Raw genomic sequence first — 19524 nt, 5'->3', positions numbered from 1 at the left:
TGTGGCCACCGCCAGGGGGCGCTTTAATCTTGCCACTCTCGGCCACCACCAAGCTATTTAAATAGTGACCAAAAGGGCCAGCCACCTGTTTAGTTTTTTTTAAAACTGGTATTTACTTTATTGTCTTACTTTCTGCTTTTATTTTCTATCCTCACGTTGTTTTATTGTCTTTATTCTTCATTTGTAATCATTCAGCCAATGGTTAACCACTCGGTTGGCCACAGCATTGACCACCACCAGGGGGCGCTTCACCCATATCCAGCCGTCTAGCGGCCAAAACAGTGGCCAGCCACCTTTTTTGAACTGGGATTTGCTTTGTCTTATGCATTAATTCGATTTTGCTTTTATTTTCCAAGATCATGCTTTTTTATTATCTTTATTCTTCATTTTTAGTCATTGTGGGATTTTTTTTGTGGTACAGACGGCATCTCCTCCTCCTATGCTCAGGGATATAGTTCATGTAAAAAGAGAGAAAATGCAGAAGCCAAATTATTTCATTAATCTGACTAATTTGCTGCTTGTCTGTCAAAAGAAGAGAAGAGGATGTGAAAGTGTCATGTGACTTTTACTTTAATCTACATGTCGTCACAGCCAAGCTAGCCTAGCATGCCGCGCTAATGAAGCGTGCTGCTAGCCTGGGTGATACAACGAAGATGCAAATTTTCATGGTGATGAAGGTGGGAACAAAGCACATGTTAGCATTAGCAGTGACATTTTCTGCGCCATTAGGCGTTTGTCAGGTGATTAAACATCCATTTGCCCCGCCCTTCCTGCTATCTGGGGCGTGAGGAGCTGCTAACGAGGTGACACGCGGCCTCATGATCATCAATCAGCCAATCGGCCGGCGACTCCTCCCATCAGCTTGTCGCGGCCAATCAGAGAGCTCGTCCGTCTCGCTGACCAACCTCCCTCCTACTTCCTCACTTGCCTCCTTAATTTGCTGCTCTTGCATCAAGATGAATGGATGAGTCCCCTCCTCCTCATCATCATCATCCTCATCCCTCCATGAGCAGAGCGAGGCTCTGCTGGAGCTTCTCATCATGGGTCATCACAAATTATTCCATTTACTTTCATTTTGTTAGAATGTGTCCACACACACACACTTGCTCCACTTTACGAGTGTGTGTGAGGTCAAAGCGCAAGCTCGGAGGAGGAGGAGGAGGAAGAAGAAGAAAGTTGACCTCCATTAGCCTCGGCCTTTGATGGATGGCGGCGGCCTAAAAACATCAAGAAAAGAATGCAACTCTCCATTCAAGACACACACACACACACACTTTGTAGTCACTCTCCATCTACTCTGTGCTAACATGCTAACATTAGCACACACACCCATTTTGAGCATGTAGAACATGTTGGCGTTGCGTTGCCATGACAAATGAATTTGACTTTATTCCCTCTCCTTTTGAGCTGTGTGCACGTGAGTGTGTGCACGTGTTATCTAGAACGTACAGAAAGAAGAAGAAGAATCCAACCATCTCCGTTTCTTTTTCGCTGACCTTCCCCTGGTCGGTCATCTTGTCTCACCTCCACTTATCCGTTTACCTCCTTGTTTCCTCCTCCCTCCACGGAAGCATCCGGCGTGCACGTGAAGGAGGAGTCATGGAGGAGAATGACCTGAGGATGGCAATTCACCTGTGAGGGAGATGACCGACAGCTAGCTCACCTCCTGACCACAACATGGCGTCTGAGCACGTGGAGCAGAAAAATGAACAGATACCGGAGAACGAGAACGAGTCGTTCAAAACTCGCAAGTTTTTTACAGAATTGGGACTTACGGCTACTCATCTCCCTTAACTCGTGCACTAAACAAAAACAGTGAGTTTCACTGTCTTACGGGCTTTTGACGAAGACTCGAGTTTTACTAACACACCGGTGATCGACAAAGACTTGAGTATCACTGACTCAGGGTTGCTTGACTGTATTTGAGAGGTCTCGACTTTCAGTGACTCACAGGTGCCCAACGAAGACTTGAGTTTCACCGACTCATGGTTGCTCGGTGAAGACTCGAGTTTCACTGACTCACAGGCACTTGGTGAAGACTCTAGTATCACTGACTCACGGTACTCGACAAAGACTGGAGTATCACTGACTCACAGGTACTCAACAAAGACTCGAGTTTCACTGACTTACAAGTCCTCGACAAAGACTCGAGTTTCATTGACTCATGGTTGTGACAAAGACTTGAGTATCACTGACTTACGGGTACTAATTGGACCTTGACAAAGAATTGAGATCGACTGACTCATAAGTGCTTGTCGAAGACGCGAGTTTCACTGGCTCAAGAGTGATCTGCAAAGACTCGAGGTTCACTGACTCACAGGTGCTTGACGAAGACATGAGTTTTACTAACCCACCGGTGCTCAAGAAAGACTTGAGTGTCACTGACTACAGGTGTCGACGAACACTCAAATTTCACTAGCTCACGGGTGCTCGACAAAGACTTGAGTATCACCGAGTACCAGGGTTGCTCAATGTTGCTTGAGAGGACTCAAGTTTCAGTGACTGACGGTTGCTCGACAAAGACTCAAGTTTTACTGTCCCACAGGTGCTCCTTGAGGACTTGAGTTTCACTGACTCACGGGTGTCGACAAATACTTAAATTTCTCTAACTCACGAATGTTCGACAAAGGCGAGTATCACAGACTCACGGGTGCTTACGGGTACTTGACAAAGACACGAGTTTCCCATTACTCATGGGTCCTCGACAAAGACTCAAGTTTCACTGTCTCACGGGTACTTATCAAAGACTGGAGTTTCACTGACTCACGAGTGCTCGACAAAGGATCGAGTTTCACTGACTCATGGGTACTCAAAGAACAATAGATTTCTGGCTCACGGATGCTCAACAAAGACTGCAGTTTCACTGACTCACAAGTCCTCGACAAAGCCTCGAGTTTCATTGACTCACGGATGGTCGTCGGACACTCGAGTTTCACTGACTCATGGGTACTGACAAAGACTCGAGTTTCCCTCACTCGTGGATCCTCGACAAAAAGTCAAGTTTCACTGACTCATGGTTGCTCGCCGAGCATCTACAGCTCGGCTGCTGAACTTGTGCATTTGCGAGTTTCTGTGCATGTGTTTTGGGATGAGTGATTCGCGTACCCGATTCACTTCAGTGAGTGACTTTTATTCATGAATACCATGTGACCTGCCAGCCTACGAGTATGAGGCCTGTTAGCATGCTAGCCTCTTAGCATGTGGCCTAATAACAGAAAGACTAAAAGCTTGTCACCTCCTAGCTCAGGGGTGCCCATTACGTCAATCGCAAGCTACTGGTCGATTGCATAAACGTCCCTTTGTAGATGTCATATGGCATATCAGTCAGCTGACTTTAAGTTCCCCTCCTGATTTGCTCTTGCTCTCCCGTGGCATGAACGTCACGTCTCAAACAACACACAAAGATGCAACTTTCCTCTTTATTATTCTGATAATGGATAAACTAAATCAGCGGTAAGATGCCTTTATCTATAACAAAAGTTATCTGTGGAGATGTTTGATAATATCGGCATATTAGCGATATTGACATAAAAATCGGTCAATATCGGTATCATTTTTTTTTCCCCTATAATGAAAGCCGATATGGCCCTTAAAGCGCCGCAAGCAACACTGCTGTCGCCACAACAGTCAACATGCAGGGTGTACTTGAGCCAATGTTTTGCTTAACCCTGTTCGGGGTGGCAGGAGTGGTGGGTTGAAAAAACACCGCTAATGATGAGTGGTGTAGACATACCCCAGACATATAATATATGTACTGTAGACGCCGCATCGAGCGCTGAGCCGTACGTCAAGGTTGCCGCCATACTGGTTGTGGCAAGAGTCGGAGCGGAGAAGATGCCTCATTCATGTGCTGCAAACCAAATCCCAGGGAATAACATTTCATAGGTAAGACTTAACAATTACCTTTTAGTATTTGGCACATAGACTGCATGATTTGGCCATTATAATATCGTTTTGAGAGCACAATTTGCCAACGTTGTGGGAAACACTGTATTCCTGCGCACAATTCATTCATTCATATGTTTATTGAAGCCATCACCAAATGGGGGACCCAGTGATGGCCCTTTGTGGACCCGTGTCCAATTATAGTGAATGGGAAATATAATAACATATAATTATGCTCCATTACGGTTAACGTGACGGCAAACGCGGTGACGTCACTCAAAGTGAGCCAGTGAAATTGTTTGTTTACTTGCCGGGAACCATCCGTTTTCTATGCAGCTAATCTTCGAATAGAACCATGGCTTGCTGAAAAGTAAGAAGAACATTTAAAAGTGAAAGGACGGACCAATATATGTTCATTCTTCCAGAATCCAGTGCCTAACCGCCTTGTTTCATGTGCTCTGAAACTGTAGCGCCCAGTATGAAAAATTTACGAGAGTCATAGCACAGCACATGAGCAATGTGTAAATGAGTCTTCACTAAGGATTGTATGGATATTGGAGCAAAACGTCTTTCACTGACGGGAGAGTTGTGGAATGCTTCTGCTGCAGACATCTTATTCAAAGGTATATCAGATATCGGCAAAAAGCCAATATCTAACATCCCTAGTTATCCGTCCACTTCCAGCGGCTAGTTATGTAGAAAAAAAGTGAATAGTTCGAGGATCTTTGCTTTGCGTCAAGAACTCTATTATAGAAATGCATGTTTTTTACACCTTTGTGTATTAAACTCTTATTACACAATGAATTTGAAAATATGCTCGTTGCTGAAACCTTTTTAATACGTTGCCTTGACTTCGGCTGCATTGTGTTTTGCATAATGGCTTCCATTTCTTTTATATTGGTAACGTTTGACAGCAAACGCTAAGTGGATGAAAAACATGCATTGTGTGTCTAATGAATGCTGCGTGGCTATTGACGGACATATTACCGGTGCTCAGGTTATGTACACAACTATTGAGGAATTACGTGTCATTATCTTTACTGCCATATTGAATTGAATTGTGAATTATTTGTGAATATCAGCCACTTTGATTACGTGTAGACGTTTGAACCTGTCAATGTGACACATTCATCACCAGTATTTAGTATAGTAGTTTGAAAGTTTTATATATGTGTTTTATAGTAAGAGATAGATCGTGTCAACTGATTTGAACTTGCATGCTGAAAAAGTGCGTGCACGTAAATACTCATATTTATCAAGAAGTAAATATAAAGTTATATATTTTGTATATTTATAGTAGGAGGTAGGTCAGGTCAGGCTGAAAAAGTGTGAGTACCCCTGCTTAGTGTCTAGTTACTATTAAAGAAAATCTATCTGCTCTTATTGATGACAAGATTATTGATGAAAGATGTAAAATACACGGTGGAGTTACACCAGCTGCTCGTGAAGGCCTTCACGTTCTTGTCGTCGATGAAAAGAAAGCATTTTATTGTCGTCCAATGAGAAGGAGGAAGCAGGACGTTGAGGATGTTATGGACGTCCTGTTTCCTTCCATTAGCTTTATTTAATCTTCATTAAAAATCAATATGTGTGTTATGTACACTTTATTATACAAATACTTTACTGTGTGCTTTTGTTCTGTAAACCCTTGAGAGGATGTTGATTTATTAGCAAAATAATAAACAATGCTTATTTGCTTTTTTTTTTCCCCTCACGCACACACACACACACACACACGTACGCGCAGTGTTCAGAAGCAGGTAAAGTCGTCATATCATTTATGGCTCAATAGTTTTCATCACATTGGAAGAAGAAACAAAAGCTCGCTCTTCTTGTAGAAGAAAGTTCCTTGTTCTTCCGGATGAAAGTAAACGTTCCATGCATGAGACTTTGTCCTCACGTCCTTCCCACAATGCTTTGCTGCTCTCCAGTCAGTCCACGCTTTATTAAAACATCATCTTCCAGTTTCAAAGCAGTCCTGAACTGGTTTCATGACGGGCTTTGTTGCCGTGGTTACGTAAAGGTTCTGGCTGACACCAGCGCATGAGAACCTTGTTTGTGTGGAGGCCTCAGGTGGGCGGGGTTTGGACACAAGATGAACAGTGTTTTTATATTTCCAAGACACACCAGTTGACGTTCACATGGGGGGGCTTAAATGCATGCTTTTATTTTGGAGGGCAGCCCTGATCCTTTAAAAAAAATAAAATAAAATTGCTCATTTGATGTTAGCTTAATTTACTGCTAGCTTGTGGTTAGCACGGAGGCTAGCTCCAGCTAGCATAGGCGGGGCTCGGAGCTTTTCGCAGCCACTGGTAGAAGTGGCGGCGATGGAGGCGGTGCCAGCGCACGTTGCCCTCCACGATCTCCAGCGCCTGCGGCAAGGCAGGCCCCGCCCCCACACCGCTGGATTGGATGAAGCGGTTGAGCTGCGGAGACAAGGCGGCCGTTAGCGAGGGTGTTTTGCAGCTTTACGCAGGTGCAAAGCGTGTCGTCGTGGTTACCTCGTCCAGCTCCTCCTCCGTGGTCAGGAACTCTGTCACGCCGCTGATCAGCTTGGAGTTCATGAACAATGCCTCGCCGTAGCTGAGCGACCAGAGGCCGTTAGTGACACACACACACACACACACACACACAAGATGGCAGCTCACCGCGCGTTGAGGACATCCCACTTGTCCCTGAAGAAGCTCCAGGCCAGGCGGCGTCCTTGAGGGTTTCTGCCCACATGGATGATGACGTCGATGGCGTCCTGCTCGGCCACCAGTTCAGAAGTCAGAGACAGGTTCAGCAACCTGCCACACACACACACACACACACACACACACACACACACACACACGTCACTTCCTGTTTACAGCTCACGTGCACACACACACACACACACCTGTTGAGCAGGAAGGTGTTGTCGGAGCACGTGAGCGCCTCCAGCAGGATCTTCTTCTCGGAGACGGCCTTGGAGGAGTGGAACTTCATCCAGATGAACTCCCACACGTCCTCGTCCATCAGGCTGACCCCCGTGCAGTACACCACGTCACGGATGTTGGGGGGGATCCTGCAGGTGCAGGAGCACGCACACACACAATAATGTAATAGCAATGAGGTATGTGTGTGTGTGTGGATATGACCTAATGACCTAAAGTAAGTTCAGCTGGCAGCTCACTGAGTGTGTGCGTGTGTGTACCTGTTCTTGTTGCTGGAGATCCAGTCAGAGATATAAGCGACGGCCTGTCGATGGCACTGTTTGTTTCCAAAGCTACATGCTAGCATGATGAGCTCACGCTGCAGCTCCCTGTGCACACAAACACCATCAGTGTGTGTCTATGTGTGTGTGTGTGTGAGAGTCAGGACGTGTGTGTGTGTTACTCTGTGTGGTAGGAGGGTTGCAGGGCGCCGCCCTCGCTGTTAGCCGTGTTGCTCGGCCAGCCCATTTGATGATAGCGAGACGCCACCAGCTTCAGCACGTAGTCCTGCACCCCACACACACACATGTCAGATTATTGACGGATTGATTGACAGGTTACAGGAGGTAGGGGGCAAGGTAGTGGGGGCAGGTTTACACTAAACAGGCTGTAGTCGTCGGTGCGGTCCAGCAGTTTGTCCAACTGGTAGAGCGCTCCGCTGGCGGCGTGCCACGGCAGGAAGGACGTCTCCTCGGGCAGGTAGCCAATCAGCTGCAGAGGAATGCCCTGGGGGAGGTACCCCGCCCTGCAGAACAAAGAGGGGGAGACACCAAACATGTCAACATGAGACACACACACACACACACTTGGGCTACATGCTGCCAACAAGATCATAATGAGATGTTAGCACATCATGCTAAGGAAGTAGCATCACTCCTCCAGGGTGGGCATATTTCTTTTTTTGATGACATCATCCTGTGTGATTTTTTCCCCACACTTGGCTTTTTATAGTGTTTTTTTCCTCATCACAAGCTGTAAGTGTGTGTGTGTGCGCGTGTGTAAATGTCAGCAGAGTGATTTGGCCTCTTTGCATTGATTAACATTTAGTTACCTGCCTGTAGCTCCGCCCACGCCTCATGAATATGAATGAGGCAGACATGCTACATTGTTAGCTCGCTGGGTTGTCAATCAAAAGGATCACTCATCATATTTCCATAATCTCCCTCATCCGACCCCCCTCGCCTTCATCATCATTCCCATCATGCACCTGGTCTGACACACATTAGCATAATCCACTCGGTCGCCAGGTGGGAGAGATAAGCGCCGCCGCCGCAGCAACCGCATCTGAGCGCTAACGAGTTTACAGCCTCCAGCGGCTAATTGCCTTCATGTTCCGTCCTCTGCGCATCCTAGAACATGTTTCTCGGAAAGGTCAGAGTTGAGCTCACCTGGCCAGGTTGAAGGCGTCGTCGATGAGTCCTGCCCGGTTGCCCACGGAGATGAGCTGCAGAGACAGGAGGAGGCGTGGTCACCAATCGGAGGCCAACAAAGCGTTCTCGCGGAGCCTACCTGTGGCTTGATGTGAAGCTGCTGGATCAGCAACTTCCAGTTCTGGAGGTCGTAGTTGACCCGGAAGTAGCCTGTTTGGTTGATGTTGCCTAGCAACCAGGACTTGTCGTCCATCTCCACCAGCCAATGACGTTCTAGAACCAAAACATCACCCCGATTGGTTGACTGACGGATGAAGCGTCCCTCATGTAGACATACCGGTCTTGTTGTGGATCCAGATGAGCGTCTCTGAACAGACCCAGGACTCATTACCCACGGCAACTGTCAGCGGGACCTGCCACTGTAAACTAATAAGACAGCCGTGCGTTATCATCATTATTATTATTATTATTATTATTATTATCCGTTATTGCCAGCTTTTCTTCTCATAACATCCGAGTCCCATCTTGTCTGGGTTTTCCTTTTAGGCCTTTTTTGATTACACCCTGGGCACCGATGACTACTCTATGCTGGATGTTTTCACACCCACCCAAGTCAGCTTTTCTGTGCATTGCATGGAGGTGTTTCTATTGGACAGTACTGACATGCTGCATGTAGGAGGAGGCAAGTCTCTTCTTGATCATAAGTTACCACATTGTCACTTATTATTATTTTTATTACTACTATTATTTTTGGGAATTATTTTAATAATCATTATTTTAATTATTGTTAATAATAATTATAATATTTGAATTATCATTGTTAATAGTAATATTTTGACATTATTATTATTATTATTAGTTTAATGATTACCATTATGATAATATTAATATTATTGTAATGATCATCTTTCTGACATTATTCTTTTTTTATTGTACTATCGTTTTTATTATTAGAGAGCCATGTCACTGTATATATTATTATAATTTTAATTCTTATTATTTTAAATTATTGTGATTATCTTTATCATTATTTTCATCATCATCATCAGTATTGCTAATATTTTTAATCATAATCCTAATTTTTAAAATTATTTGTATTATCATTAGTATTATTAGTCATGTCATTGCATCTATTATATTATCATTTTAGTTAATATTTTAATTTATCTTAATGATCATTATTTTCATTATCATCAATATTGCTATTATTTTTTATCAATATTGTCCAAGTTTTTTTATTATTTGTATTATTATTAATCATTTTATTGTATCTTTTTAAAATGTTTTTATTTATTCAAATTAGCATATTTATTATTAGCATTACTCTATTTGTATTATTACTATTATGAGAAAGTCATGTCATTGCATCTATTATTTTATCACTTTACTTATTATATAAATTAAATCTCCTCCCTGAGCTACCACCTTATCGTGGTAGAGGAGTTTGCGTGTCCCGATAATCCTAGGAGCTAAATTGTCAGGGGTTATTATGCCCCTGGTAGGGTCACCCACGACAAACAGGTCCTGGGTGAGGGAACAGACAGAGTAGCTCAATAGACCTCTATGATGACAAAAAACATTGGACCATGTTTTCCCTTGCCCGGACACAGGGCACCGGGGCCCCCCTCTGGAGCCAGTCCTGGAGGAGGGGCACGATGGCAAGAGTCTGGTCCCCCCTCCAATGAGCTCACCACTCATGGGAGGGTCCAAAGGGGTCGGGTGCAGAGTGAGCTGGGTGGCAGCCGAAGGCGGGGACCTTGGCGGTCCGATCCTCAGCTACAGAAACTAGCTCTAGGGACATGGAATGTCACCTCTCTGGTAGGGAAAGAGCCTGAGCTGGTGCATGAGGTTGAGAAGTTCCGGCTAGATATAGTCGGACTCACCTCAACGCACAGCAAGGGCTCTGGAACCAGTCCTCTTGAGAGGGATTGGACCCTGTTCCACTCTGGCGTTGCCAGCAGTGAGAGCCGACGGGCAGGGGTGGCCCCAGCTTGTGGCCTGCATGTTGGAGTTTAACTCGGTGAACGAGAGGGTAGTTTCCCTCCGCCTTCGAGTGGGAGGACGGGTCCTGACTGTTGTTTGTGCTTATGCGCCAAACAGCAGTTCAGAATACCCACCCTTTTTGTTACGATGGTGTTTGTCGCTCTGCTGCCGCCTGCTGTGTATTTGCTCTGTGTGCAGCTTCAGCCGGTGTGGGTGGAGTCCCCAGCACACACCTGCAGGCAATCTCATCAGGCCCCCCTCTTATACTCAGCAGCAACTAGGGACCAGTGCCAGATTGTACTCCTTGCTACCTGTACTGCTTCGTCCGGCTCCTTACCTGTTCCCCGCTTTCTGGCTCACCCTTGTACCCTCTGCTCAGTACTATTTCCTGTTACACTAGTTGTTGTTCCAGCTCAGGTTTGCCTGTAGTGTTTCTCAGTTGTATTCTAGTTATTTCCTGTCAGCCTTCTGCTGGCAGCGTCTTGTGTTTCTACTTTTGGTTTGTGACTTTTTCTTGTGTTGTACTTTACCCCGCTTGGGACACTTTATGTTATTAAATACCTTTTTGTATCTATTTTTGGTCTGCTTCCCTGCGTTGGGTTCCGCCCCTTTTACAAGTGGCTACTCCCACTTGTGACAGAACAATCTGGCCACAATGGAGCCCGCAGGATTGGACCACTTCCGCAGCGCCCTGTCTCATCAAGGCCAGCTGGTCAGCGACCATGAGAAGAGGCTGCGTGATCTCACGGACACCGTTTCCGCACTCACCCAAGCGGTCGACAGTATGAACTAACGTCTAGCGAGGGTATGTGCACACCTGCTGCAGGAGGACGAGGCAGGCACAGCTGCAGTGATTACCTCCACTCCTGCCTCATTATCGACACTGATTACTAATTCAGGACGGGAACCTAGTATTCCTCACCCTCCTCGTTTTTCGGGTGAGTCACAGTCCTGTGAACAATTTTTGCACCAATGTTCGCTGGTGTTTGATCAGCAGCCAACTACTTACGGCTCGGACCCAGCACGTATAGCCTTTGTTATGAGCTTACTTACCGGCAGAGCAGCTACATGGGCTATGGCCATTGGCAAGTCAGTTCCTGCCACGCGCACTTCTATGCAGACATTTCTGGCAGAAATGAGAAGAGTCTTTCATCACCCGGTTCATGGTAGAGAGGCCGGGGATCGGCTACTAAAACTGAAACAGAGGGGACGCACGGTGGCGGATTTCGCTATTGACTTCCGTGTCATGGCTGTCGAGAGCGGCTACAACGATACTGCCGTTCTTCGGGACATTTTTCGTAAGGCTCTAAATCCTCGCATAAAGGACGAATTAGTGGCTAAGGACTACTCTGTGTCATTGGATGAACTCATAGATCTAGCTATTAGATTGGACAATCGCAACAGGGACCGAGCAAAGGAGCACGCGGAAGAGAGGAGGATCGATACCCGTCCGTCTACTCCGCGACTCGTATCAACCCCGCCGATGGAGAGGAGACCTGCTCTGTGCCTGCCGATGGAGACCAACTCAACACCCACAGAAACCCCAATGCAGCTGGGAGCTCGCCATCTCACGCAAGCAGAAAGGACCCGCTGCCGCAAGATGGAATTATGCCTGTATTGCGGTGATCCGGATCACCGGCTCCAACGATGCCCTGCTAGACCTAGACAGAGGCGGGGATCGACCTTGGGATCGGCTGAGAGTCTCACATCGGTATCAGGGATCGATCAACCCAAGGTCGGGGATCGCCCTGCGCTCATGGACTGTGAGTATAAGACCAATGCCACCCCTTCTCAGTCTTGCGCACCCCCATACAGACTACAGGTCCATGGAACTATCATGGGAGGGGGGAATAATATTCAAGTTACTGTACTCATTGACTCGGGGTCGGATGATTGTTTTTTGGACCCTAACTTTGCTAAGACTTGCAATCTTAAGTTAGTTGAACTACCCTCCCCTAAGGAGGTACTATCCTTGGATGGGCGTCTCTTGGCGGCTGTGACTCACCAGACCGAACCCTTGTCACTCCGGTTGTCGGGTAATCATTTTGAGAGTATCCGGTTCTATTTAATTCCGTCTCATTCCGCCCCGGTTGTTCTTGGTCTCACGTGGCTAAAATTACACATCCCTTTGATTGATTGGAACAGGATGCGTATAAATAACTGGAGCCCCTTTTGTCACGCTAATTGTTTGCGCTCTGCTGTCACTGAGACTCCCATTACCCACGTTGTCGAGGAGAGGATTGAGTTATCTGGGGTACCCGAGACCTATCATGACCTGAAGCAGGTGTTTAGTAAGGACAGCGCTCAAACTCTGCCCCCGCATCGTCCTTACGACTGTGCGATTGAGCTGTTACCAGATGCTAGCCTGCCCAAAGCCAAATTATATAACGTTTCGGCTCCTGAACTACAAGCCCTCAAGGACTATATTTCCTCCTCTCTTGCTTCTGGATTTATCCGCCCGTCCTCTTCCCCGTTAGGGGCGGGATTTTTCTTTGTCGCTAAGAAGGATAAATCACTTAGGCCTTGCATCGACTATAGGGGGCTCAACAGTATCACTCTCCGCAACCGGTATTCTCTCCCACTTATGGACTCCGCCTTCTCTGCTTTGCATTCGGCTCAAATATTCTCCAAATTAGATCTACGGAACGCATATCACTTGGAACGCATAAAGAGGGGAGACGAGTGGAAGACTGCCTTCAATACACCTATGCGGCACTTTGAATATTTGGTGATGCCATTTGGACTTACTAACGCCCCGGCGGTTTTTCAAAACCTAATTAACGATGTGCTAAGAGACATGATTAATAGTATTTGCTTTGTCTATCTGGATGACATTCTCATTTTCTCTAGGAACCTACAGGAACATACCCGTCACATCCGGCTTGTCCTCCAGCGACTTCTAGAGAACCGGTTATACGTCAAGGCAGAGAAATGCGAATTTCACACCACCTCCGTGTCCTTTCTGGGGTATATTGTGGAGAAGGGTCAGATACGTGCCGATCCCGCTAAGATCCAGGCGGTGGTCGAATGGCCGACTCCGACAACAAGGAAGCATTTGCAGAGGTTTTTGGGTTTTGCAAATTTTTACAGACGATTTATTCGTAACTTTAGCAGCAAAGTCGAATCTCTGACCATGCTTACATCTTCCAAAGTACCATTTGTATGGAACCCCAAGGCGGAGGAGGCGTTTACACAACTTAAGATATTTTTTACTACCACACCTGTGTTAATTTACCCTAATCCTGCCTTACAGTTCCTTGTTGAGGTCGACGCATCAGATACGGGAGTGGGAGCCGTCCTGTCGCAGCGGTCCCCAGTCGACCAAAAGCTCCACCCGTGTGCATTCTTCTCGCGTCGCCTCACGAAAGCAGAGGGTAATTATGATGTGGGAAATAGAGAGCTGCTGGCCATCGTTCTCGCGCTGCGGGAGTGGCGTCATTGGTTGGAAGGCGCAGCTCTTCCGTTCATGGTCATCACCGATCACAAGAACCTTGCATACATTAGAACTGCTCAAAGACTCAATGCCCGTCAAGCCCGGTGGTCCCTCTTTCTGACCAGATTCGACTTCTCCATTACCTACAGACCCGGTTCGCGCAATATTAAGCCCGACGCGCTGTCCAGGACCTTTGGTACCACGGAGGAGGAGGCTGCACCAGAGACTATAATACCTGTGGCTTGGGTGTTGGGGGCAGTCCAGTGGGAGGTGGAGAAAAGGGTTTCGGAGGCTACCAGCGGTACGGAACAGCCTCACGGCTGTCCACCGGGAAGACTATTCGTTCCCCAGGATCTGAGGTCGGATGTCATACAGTGGGGGCACTTAAATAATAAGTCGCACCCGTTTCCAGTGAGGGTTGGACTCCGCCAGGGCTGCCCTTTGTCACCAATTCTGTTCATTATTTTTATGGACAGAATTTCTAGGCACAGCCAGGGCGTTGAGGGGTTCTGGTTTGGTGGCTGCAAGATTGAGTCTCTGCTTTTTGCAGATGATGTGGTCATGCTGGCTTCATCAAGCCATGAACTTCAACTTTCACTGGATCGGTTCGCAGTCGAGTGTGAAGCGGCCGGGATGAGAATCAGCACCTCCAAGTCCGAATCCATGGTTCTCGCCCGGAAAAGGGTGGAATGCCATCTCCGGGTTGGGGATGAGATCCTGCCCCAAGTGTAGGAGTTTAGGTACCTTGGGTTCTTGTTCACGAGTGAGGGAAGGATGGAACGCGAGATCGACAAGCGAATTGGTGCGGCGTCTGCAGTGATGCGGTCTGTTGTGGTGAAGAGAGAGCTAAACCAAAAGGCAAAGCTCTCAATTTACCGGTCGATCTATGTTCCTACCCTCACCTATGGTCATGAGCTTTGGGTAATGACCGAAAGGACAAGATCGCGGGTACAAGCGGCCGAAATGAGTTTTGTTGTAGGGTGGCTGGGCTCTCCCTTAGAGATAAGGTGAGAAGTGCTGTCATCCGGGAGAGACTCGGAGTAGAACCGCTACTTCTCTGCATTGAGAGGAGCAAGATGAGGTGGCTTGGGCATCTGGTCAGGATGCCTCCCGGACGCCTCCCTGGGGAGGTTTTCAGGGCAAGGCCTTCAGGGCAAGAAGCCCTCGGGGAAGACCCAGGAAACTATGTTTCCCAACTGGCCTGGGAACGCCTCGGTATCCACGGAAGGAGCTGGACGAAGTGGCCGGGGGGAGGAAAATCTGGGCCTCCCTGCTTAGGATGTTGCCCCCGCGACCCGATCTCGGATATGCGGTAGAAGATGGATGGATGGATATATAAACTAATATTATATAAATTATTATGTTAATGATCATAATTACTTTCATCATCATTTGAATTATCATCACTTAATATTCTTAATCATTATCCTTATTTTTAAATTATTTGTATCATTATTATTATTATGATTATTATTAGACAGCCCTGTCATTGCATCTATTATCATTTTAATTATCATTTTAATTATTATTTTATCATATTATCTTAATTATTGTTATTTTAATTATCCTTATTTCTAATTATTTGTATTATCATTATTATTAGACAGCCATGTCATTGTATCTATTAGAATTATTTAAACGATTATTATTTTAATTCACATTATGGTCATTATTATTGTCATTATTTTGTTATTTTTATCATCATTATCATTATTAGACACTCATGTCAGTGTCCTTTTGTCCTGAAAGGAGACATTCTGCAGCGTGCGCTGTCAATCATGTTGATATAAATATCATGTGGTGAAATATGTGGTTGCCAGGCAGCCATATTGATCGCCACTAAACATATGATTGTCTTACAATGACCTCACACACACATAGCATGCTGGCTCATATAGAGGGCAGGTAGTGTATATACAGTACTATAGATGTGGGGGGCTATGTTGTTCTAGTGTATCAAGAGAAGGCCCCAGAAGGGTTACTGAGTGAGAAAGTGAAAGTGGTGAATGTTTCTGGTTGCCTTTTGGCTACTAGCAACACGGTGCGTCTTTATTTACCGCGGCCTCATTTGCATATGAATCTACTTGACTTCCACTCAGCTGCCTCGTCAGCCGCCTCATCAGTAATTCAGAAGGCCGTGCGCCTCTTTAGCATTGTAGCTCATTAAATGCAACGCTTCTTTGTTTACCTGTTTGGACTTTCTTTGTTTCCTCATGCACGCTGTGCTCTGCAGGACCTACACAGTCGGGAAGAGCAACCAAACTACAGCTGCCAACGCTGCCCGAGTGCAAGTCGACAGCGTGTAACACGCGCAAACGCTGCTTGCGAAAACAGCGCATATTCCGCCGGTGCAGCCGTCAACAACAAGTGTCAGCGTCGCCCCGAGGGACGCATGAAAGAATGAGGAAGTGTGCGACGTTTAAAAAAAATCAGAGAAAGTTGTTGGCAGATAGGGGGGAAAAAAAGAGCGAGATGACGTATTGACGAAGGCGAGGAAGGAAAGCGGATGTGAAAGAGAGCCAAGAAAAGCAGCGTAGGTGTGAATAAAACATGTGACAATCAAATATAAATGATGTCATCGCGTGCTTGCGTGTCAGCAAGCTGCAATCTGATTGGTGGACGAGACCGCATCAGGCTACCTGTGGTTGCCCCTCCCTTCCTGTCCGTACAGGAAGTGCTCCTGGCTGACGGTGATGTAATGAGTGGACAGCTGCTCTGATTGGTTCTTGCTGATAGTTAGGACGGGGTAGCCCATTTGCAGAGTCCACCTGTCCATCATGGCGCCGACGTCGATGTCCTGCCCCTCCGACTGCATGGCCTGCGTACAGCAGTCAATCAACAATCAATGACATGAGCAGCTAACAAGCTAACACTGTAGGCAAATTGAGTGAAAGTCATCCAATCAGACAACAATGCAGTCACGTTGCCATGGTAACAAGCTCTCCCGTTTCATCCAGTCCATCTTAACAAGAACAACTCTGGCCTTCGTTAGGACTACATCCTTAAATAATTCAAGTCACTCCGCTTTGCCGTGCGGGGGCGGGTGGGGGGTTTGGCAGCGAGAACATGGAGGTAGTACCTGAGACAGCTTCTTCCAAAGGTCATCTCGTGCTGCGTTGCCGTACATGTGACTCAGCAGATAATCCTGCAAACAGCAGAAAAACACACAAACAATGAAGAGGCCGCATTTAGGTTGTATTATATTCATGATGCAGGGTGGACATATAGGCACAAATGCACATATTATACAGTGATACAGTGTATGAAAACATTACAATATTGAACATTTTACATGAAATAAACATAAACATATAAATATTTTTCTGTGTATGTTAATTTATTAAATGTCATATACTTGTATTTATATTCTCATATATAATTTAACCATTTTTGTATTTATTTAAAAAATTTGTATTTTGTTTTTCATGTATTTAGCATTTATAAATAATTTTGCATTTAATAAATAATTAATGAAATTACATTTTGGGGGCTCACTGGACAAGGTCAATGGCTCCTCTCATTGTGACGCCACTTCCTGTTGACCGGGAAGGACGTTCAAGGCAAAAGCGCCGCTCTTGCGACCAAAGTTTAAACTGTTTTAGAGCCTTCCTGACCGCACATCTTGATCACAAAAACAGGATAGAATGCCTGACGTCTTCGACTTGAACTCGGACCGGCGTGACGTTCCGATTCATTGGAACAAATGAGTGCTGCTAGCAAAACAAGCTGACCGGCTAGTCGATGAAGTTCAACGCTGGTGCCTAGCAACAGTGCCACGCCACGCAAGAAATCAACATTCCCCTAGCCCGGAAAATCGGGAGAAAAAATTTGAGGAGCCAGATGACTCACAAGAAGCTGAATGCGAGGGGATTGCAATTTCATGGAGCCATGAAGAAGCGACTGCTGGAAATGCAGCACAAATAAAGCCTGCAAATACACAAACTAAAAGTTTACAATCACAGAATTACAACATAAAGAGCATCCTTGCTGACATACACTCCTGATCAAAATCTTAAGACCAATTGAAATATTGCTAGAATTTACATTTTACACATTTTGATCTTTAATGAGGATTTAAGTAGAGCTACAATATGCAAAAACAACAAGGGGGAGTGAGACAAAAAAACATTTGGAACTTTTAATTTAAACAAAAAAGGCCAAAACTGAAATAAGTTGTTTATTATCACCTGAACAAAACTTTAAGACCACAGGTTATAAAAGCCAAAATCTGCTCAATTTTTTTATTTTGTGTCAGGCATTCACACTGCCATGCCCTCCTGATGGCTAAAGCTAAGAAGCTTTCTCTTGCATAAGCTGCATAAGCAAGGCCTCTCGCAGTGTGCCATTGCTGCTGAGGTTGGGTGCAGTAAATCAGTCATTCTACATTTTTTGAAAGATCCTGAGCATTATGGATCAAAAAAGTCAAGTGGGAGACCCAAAAAAATCACACCTGCGCTGAGCCGCAGGATCCAATTGGCTGTCCATCAAGACACAGGGCGGTCTTCCACCCACATTAAGGCCCTTACTGGTGCCGACTGCAGCACAATAACCATCAGACGGCATCTGCGTGAAAAACAAATTCAAAAACCTCGTCTCCTTCAACGCCACAAAACTGCCCGTTTAGACTTTGCCAGGGAGCATCAAACATGGGACATTGAAAGGTAGAAAAAAGTTTTATTCTCTGATGAGAAAAAATGTAACCTTGACGGTCCAGATGGCTTCCAACGTTACTGGCATGACAAGGAGATCCCACCTGAGATGTTTTCTACCCGGCACAGTGGAGAGGGGTCCATCATGATCTGGGGTGCTTTTTCATTCAGTGGAAAACTGGAGCTTCAGGTAGTGCAGGGTCGTCAAACGGCGGTGGCTTACGTGCAGATGTTGCAGCGGGCATCCCTCATGACTGAGGGCCCTCGTCTGTGTGGTAACAGCTGGGTTCTTCAACAGGACAACGCTGCAGTTCACAATGCTAGCTTGACCAAGGAGTTCTTCAGGGAGAATAACATCACTCTTTTGGACCATCCTGCATGTTCCCCTCATTTAAATGCCATAGAGAACATTTGGGATGGATGGCAAGGGAAGTTTATAAAAATGGCCATCAGTTCCAGACAGTTGATGTCCTTGGTGAAGCCATCTTCTCCACTTGGAGCAATGTTCCCACTAGCCTCCTGGAAACACTCGCATCAAGCATGCCCAAAGCCATTTTTCAAGTGATTAACAAGAACGGTGGAGCTACTCATTACTGAGTCCTACTGAGAACATTTTTTGTTCTGGTTTGGAGAGTTTTTTTGTTATTTTTCGAGCGATGGTCTTAAACTTTTGATCAGCTGATAAACAGCCTATTTCAGTTTAATTGTTGTTTTCAATCAATTATTTTTTCAAAGTGTTTTTTGTCTCACTCCCCCTTCTTGTTTGTTTTTGCATATTGTAGCTCTACTTAAAACCTCATTAAGATCCAAATGTGCAAAATGCAAATTCTAGCAATTTTTCAACTGGTCTTACGATTTTGATCAGGAGTGTATAACTGGATAAAAAGATTCATGGGGTTTAGGATTAAATTCCTACAAAATTTTGAACATGTTGAATTATGCGACTGTAAACATGTGATATACACAAAAGCAGGGGTGTCCTAAGTGTGGTCCAGGGGCCATTTCCGGCCGGCGGGACAGTCTGAAAATATAATTTAAGTAAACTAAAATTAACACAAAAAAACCCCCAGCAAAAATGGAAAAATCAGAAGTAATTTTAAAAGAATGAATTCAAAATATGAAAGAGAACAAGAAAATGTCAAGTTAAAAAAGTCGCAATATTAAAATCTAACATCATTTTACTAGCGTAGAGTTGAAATATTAAAGAAAAAAGATGTTACTTTTTGAAAGTCGGACTATTATGAGAA

The 19524-nt window shown here is 45.5% G+C and overlaps 1 protein-coding gene across 1 annotated transcript in view; it reads right to left on the bottom strand.

The window, feature by feature from the left end:
- Positions 1-5385: 5385 nt before the first annotated feature.
- Positions 5386-19524, bottom strand: part of LOC129168242 (thyrotropin-releasing hormone-degrading ectoenzyme-like) — a 38301-nt gene continuing 24162 nt past the window's right edge. The window contains exons 9-20 of the mRNA XM_054753268.1: positions 16708-16773; positions 16268-16446; positions 8550-8638; positions 8352-8485; positions 8231-8286; positions 7440-7587; positions 7246-7349; positions 7064-7171; positions 6767-6934; positions 6534-6674; positions 6387-6468; positions 5386-6311 (exon numbers count right to left, since the gene is read on the bottom strand). Of these exons, the coding sequence (XP_054609243.1) occupies positions 6150-6311; positions 6387-6468; positions 6534-6674; positions 6767-6934; positions 7064-7171; positions 7246-7349; positions 7440-7587; positions 8231-8286; positions 8352-8485; positions 8550-8638; positions 16268-16446; positions 16708-16773 (1437 nt within the window). The 3' untranslated portion in view covers positions 5386-6149. The remainder of the gene's footprint in view (positions 6312-6386; positions 6469-6533; positions 6675-6766; positions 6935-7063; positions 7172-7245; positions 7350-7439; positions 7588-8230; positions 8287-8351; positions 8486-8549; positions 8639-16267; positions 16447-16707; positions 16774-19524) is intronic.

This window comes from Dunckerocampus dactyliophorus, chromosome 15, assembly GCF_027744805.1.
Source record: "Dunckerocampus dactyliophorus isolate RoL2022-P2 chromosome 15, RoL_Ddac_1.1, whole genome shotgun sequence".
Lineage (NCBI taxonomy): Eukaryota > Metazoa > Chordata > Actinopteri > Syngnathiformes > Syngnathidae > Dunckerocampus > Dunckerocampus dactyliophorus.
Note: the sequence above shows the minus strand (reverse complement) of the source record. Positions and strands in the feature narration are given on the sequence as shown.